This window comes from Motacilla alba, chromosome 14, assembly GCF_015832195.1.
Source record: "Motacilla alba alba isolate MOTALB_02 chromosome 14, Motacilla_alba_V1.0_pri, whole genome shotgun sequence".
Lineage (NCBI taxonomy): Eukaryota > Metazoa > Chordata > Aves > Passeriformes > Motacillidae > Motacilla > Motacilla alba.
The window spans coordinates 15,318,824-15,323,559 of NC_052029.1; the positions used below are offsets into that span (position 1 = coordinate 15,318,824).

Here is a 4,736-nt window from a genome sequence, read left to right on the forward strand (position 1 = left end):
ACAGGGCAGGGGTGGAATTGGATGGGCTTTAAGGTCCTTTCCAAACCAAACCATAATTCTAAAATGCTGAGATTAAAATTAATCTCTGTGTGGCCTGAAAAAACCCCCAGAAATTATTTAGTCCTGGTTCAGCATATAAAGCCAAGAACTTCCCTAATAAACAGGGGGAACTGGAATTGCTCTCTGATGAGCATAAACTCGACCTGCTTGGTTTCATTAAGGAATCTGGCAGGGGGAATCAGCTGACTGCAAAGGCAGAATTGATGGTGATATCGTATTTAAGAAGAACTGAGTGGCAGAAGGGGAGGGCAAGCAGCCTGGCAAACCCCCTGCAAATGGTCCTGAGAGCTTCACCGCAGGGAACACGAGGATGCTCACGGATGCTTGGGATGCTCCAGGCTGCAGGGGAATGCCCAGAGGATCTCGAGGCCACGGGGACGATGCTGAAGGCTCCAGGGAGGATGCCCACGGACGCTCGGGTTGCTCTGGGTTCCAGGGGGATGCTCCGGGGATACTCGGGGCCATGGGGAGGATGCGAAATGCAGCAAGGGGGATGCTCACGGACGCGCGGGATGCTGCGGCTCGCAGGGAGACGCTCGGGGATGCTCGGAGGACGCTGGGGGCCATGAGGAGGGTGCCGGCATCCCGAGGGGGGGCTGCCGGGGGAGGGCGGCCGGGGGCTGCCGGGGCGGAGCCGCGGGGCCCCTCCCGACGGCGCTATAAACCGGCGGGGCGCGGGAGCGGGGCAGCCGTCGCTGGGGTGCCCGGGGCACAGCCCTGCCCGCACCGTGCCCCGCGCCATGGCGAGGGGACAGCTGTCGGGGGGCGCCTGGGGGGCCCTGGTGCTGCTGGGGCTGATGCTGCCGGCCGCCCCGGCGGGCGCCTGGTACAAGCACGTCGCCAGCCCCCGGTACCACACGGTGGGGCGCGCCTCGGGGCTGCTGATGGGGGTCCGCCGCTCTCCCTACCTCTGGCGGCGGGAGCTGCCGGCAGAGCCCCCCCGGCACCCCGAGACCCCCACCGGGGACAGCTCCCCCGGCACCCCGGACCGCCCCGCCGGGGAGAGCCCCCCGGGCGCCGCCCCGGCCCCGCCGCCGCCCGGCCCCGGGCGCCTCCTGCAGCGCCTGCTCCGCCGGGGATGGGGCTGGGGCGGCCCCCGCCCGGCCCCCGCACGACCCCCGCCCGGCCCCCGGCAGCCTCAGGTAACGCGGGCCCGACGGGAGAGGGGCTGCCGGGGGGATCCGGGGGATCCGGGGGGAGCGGTCGGTCCGCGGGGCTCCGGGATGCTCGAGGGGCGCGATCCAGCCGCGGGGTGCGGAGTCCTGCGGTCACTCCGCGGGTGCTGGGGGGTCACCAGGTCATGAGGAGTGTGGAGCTTTGATGGGGTTTCATCGGGAAATTGGGGCGCAGGGAACCTTGGAGGGGCATCGCCAGGTAAGTGCGTGTTTGTAGGGGCTGCACTCTGCCTGTAGGGAAGAAAAAGATCTGGATGAAGTGTCCAAGGTCAGGTTGGGCAGGGCTTGGAGCAACCTCGTGTAGTGGAAATTGTCCTGCCCGTGGCAGGGCGCAGAACTGGAGGATCTTTAAGGTCCCTTCCAACCCGAACCATTCCAGTACTGTAGGATTTCTGTGTTCCCTGTTTGGTGCATCACAAACCTGCGCTCTGTGGGACCGAGCTGCCCATGCCCAAGGGGTGTCCCTGGGGTATCCTCGGGTATCCACGGGTATCCGTGGGGTCTCCATGGAGCTGGCAGCCCGATGAATCCGGGATGCTCCCAGCACGGCCCTCCCCTGCTCAGGACCCTTCTCCTGCCCCTCGGGGCTCAGCCAGGCTGCGTGGGACTGCCTCGGGGCCGGCTCCAGGCTTTACATTTCTTTCCTCTTATGTAAAGCTGGAGCCAACATCCAGCTGAAATCCACCGAGGCTTTTAGCTGTTGGATCAGCCCCTGAAACATGTAGCTGTATTCCTCCCCCACTTCATTTTTTTGGAGGAAGTCTGGGATAAGAATCATTCTGGGAAAGCCCAGACAGGTCAGCTCAGCCCTGGATACGTTGTGCTGTCCTGGGCACCGCAGGCTCTGACCTGGGTACACCCTTGCATCCCTCTGATTTCCCAGCCAAATTCCCACTGGGAACCCTGTGGGCAGGTCCAAACCTGGAATTCGGGTCTGAGTGGGGTTTATCTGAGTGGGGTTTATCTGAGTGGGGTTTATCTGCACGCACGGAGGCAGAAAGGGAATCTGCAGGTCAGATCTCAGCCTGTGGAGGAGGAGATTGAATGAAACTTGTGAATGGAGCTGTGGTTTAAACACTGAAACGGGGTCCCACGTGGGGAGGGAGGTGGTGCTGGAACTGGATGCTCCAAAATAACCCAATCCCTCTTCTCCTTCCAGCTCTTCCCGCTTGAAGACCTGGCTCTGAGCCGCTGACAGACGCGGTGGAGATGCTTCCTGTGCCAGAGGAGCGCTGGCTGCCCCAGCTGGGACCTGCTCACCTGGCAGGCAGGGAAGGTCTCCTCGCTGGATCTCCGGGTACTCTGACCTCTCTGAAACCACACAGACAGTGACATCCCAAAACTCTGATTTCTCACTGATTTCCCACGGCCGCTGCCCAGCCGCAGCAGCAAATCCATCTCGTTTCCAGGTCAGCCCTGCGCCATGAACTCGGGGAGAAAGAAACAGGGGAGATATTTATTTTTGTTTATTTTTTTTACATTTCTGTACTGTCTTGTTTGCAATCTGATAGAAACATGTTCGCTTCCTCAGAACCTGCCCTCATTAAAATGAGATGTGATCAAAGGAAACTTTGGCTTCCTGGTGCTGCTGCAGGGTCTTGGTGGGGTTTTCTTGAGAGCAAAACCCGGTCCGGCTCTGCACGGGGCTGACACGTCAGCAGCTGGGTCACTCCCAGATTTTTCTGACATGATTTAACTCCTTGACAAATTTTTTTCTGCAGTTTTACAGTAAATCTCTTTTACTGCCTGTCGGGGAGTACTGCCAGGCCAAGTGCCAACTCAGATGACAAAATTTTGGGATATTTTCTCAACTGGGCTGTACAAAAGCTCATTGCTCTGCTTGTGTTTTAGGGTTTAATTTCTGTATATTCCCACTGATGGAAGTAAATGTCAATCCCCATTAAAACAGGGAGAAGCCTGAGGGCTGGGCAGGAGCACGTGGGGAAGGGGTGTTGGAGTGGGTGGGATCTGGGATTTAGGGAAAACTGAGGTTTGGGGGGCTGAGTCTGGCACTGCTGAGCTTTAACCTGCCAGGGGATTTTGCAGGAAATTTGACAGAAAGAACCATTTCCACCCCTTTTAGATGAACCCCCTGCTCCTGCCAAGGTTTGTGCTGCCTCTGGCTGGGGTCTGGAAGGAAAATCCCCTCCTGGGGCTTGTCAGGGGAGCCAGGCCAGGCCAAGCCCTCCCTGCCACGCTCCCCTCACCCCAGGGCTCTGTCACCCCTCACAGGGGAGGGTTTTGGGGGCTGAAACCCATGGAGGATCATTCTCTCCCAGTTGTTTCCCCATCAGTTTCTCCTCCATGTCCCCCTCTCCTTCCCCCCTCCCATGATTTTCCAACTCCTGCCCTTCGATGGCACGGTGCTGGGATGGGCACAATGAGACACGATTGCTGCACTTGAATCCATCCTTGGCAGGAGCCAGCAGCCCCTGGAGTGGCCACGAGGCCAATTCCTCCAGGAAGAGAAGGGATAAAATGAGGCGGAACAGGTAAAGCTCTGCTTTGAACAGGAGGGTGCACAGGGGGTGAAGGGTGGGGGGATGACAGACCCTCATCTGTTGGCAGCAAACACTGGATGTGCCAGGTGCTGGAGTGAACCCAGCGAGACATTCATTAAAAACCACAAACCCTTCACTCCTCACCTCGGGAAATCATTTTTCCTGTAGAGCTCGAGCTGATTCCCCACCAGGGCTGTAAAATAATTTCCTCTGCACTGCTGTTTCTCTGGAGACATCTGGGCCTTCCCTGGGGGTCAACGAGCCAAATAAAAAGGAAGGAAGCTAAAAAAGGCATTTAATTACCCTGCCACCTCAGGGCAGGACCCAGCCATCCCTAATGGATGTTAATCTGATCCCTTCAAGAGGCCGGTCCTGAGGGAGATCCCACGTTCTTCCCCATCACATCCCCTGCTCCGAGGGGCTGCGTGCCCCGACCAGCGGGATCCCAGGGCTTGGGATGTCCCCAGGGAGTCCTGCCCAGGCCCCAGCCAATGCTCCGAAATGAAATGCAGCCACAGGGATGCTCAGGGGGAGTGCCAACATCTGGGATTGACAGCTGGGAGCAGAGTGAGGGGACAAAAGCTTTAGAGAGGAGCGTGGAGAGGCCCGGAGCTGCAGCAGCACCTCGGCCCTGGCCCCATTGGGGTCCTGGTGCTTCCCCATCCCCCAGAGCAGCTGTGCAGGGAAAACTGCAGCCAAGGAGGTCAATTCCCGGTGGAACTTTGGGATGGGAGGGTTCAGAACCCCCCAGGTGCCAGGGGCACAAATCACCCCTTCCCTCCCACCGTGTCCCAGAGGCTGTGGGGCGGTGGACAGGAGGTGCCACCAGGAGTGCCACGAGCAGCGGCAGCTGGCGGCTTCCCCAGGCCCTCTTGTGCTCACCACGGAGGCTGGGACGAGCCCTGCCACCACGTCCCCATCCCTGCACCCTTGCAGAGCAGGGAGCTGCCCCCGTGGGTCCCCTCTGCCTGCGCGGCCCCAGCCAAGGCCGCAGGTCCTG

At 59.9% G+C, this 4,736-nt stretch overlaps 1 protein-coding gene across 1 annotated transcript; it reads left to right on the forward strand.

The window, feature by feature from the left end:
• Positions 1 to 451: 451 nt before the first annotated feature.
• Positions 452 to 2,804, forward strand: NPW (neuropeptide W). The gene is made up of 2 exons (XM_038151366.1): positions 452 to 1,202; positions 2,395 to 2,804. The coding sequence occupies exons 1-2, from the start codon at positions 801 to 803 to the stop codon at positions 2,428 to 2,430; spliced, it is 438 nt and encodes a 145-aa protein (XP_038007294.1). The 5' UTR covers positions 452 to 800; the 3' UTR covers positions 2,431 to 2,804.
• The last annotated feature ends 1,932 nt before the right edge of the window (positions 2,805 to 4,736 follow it).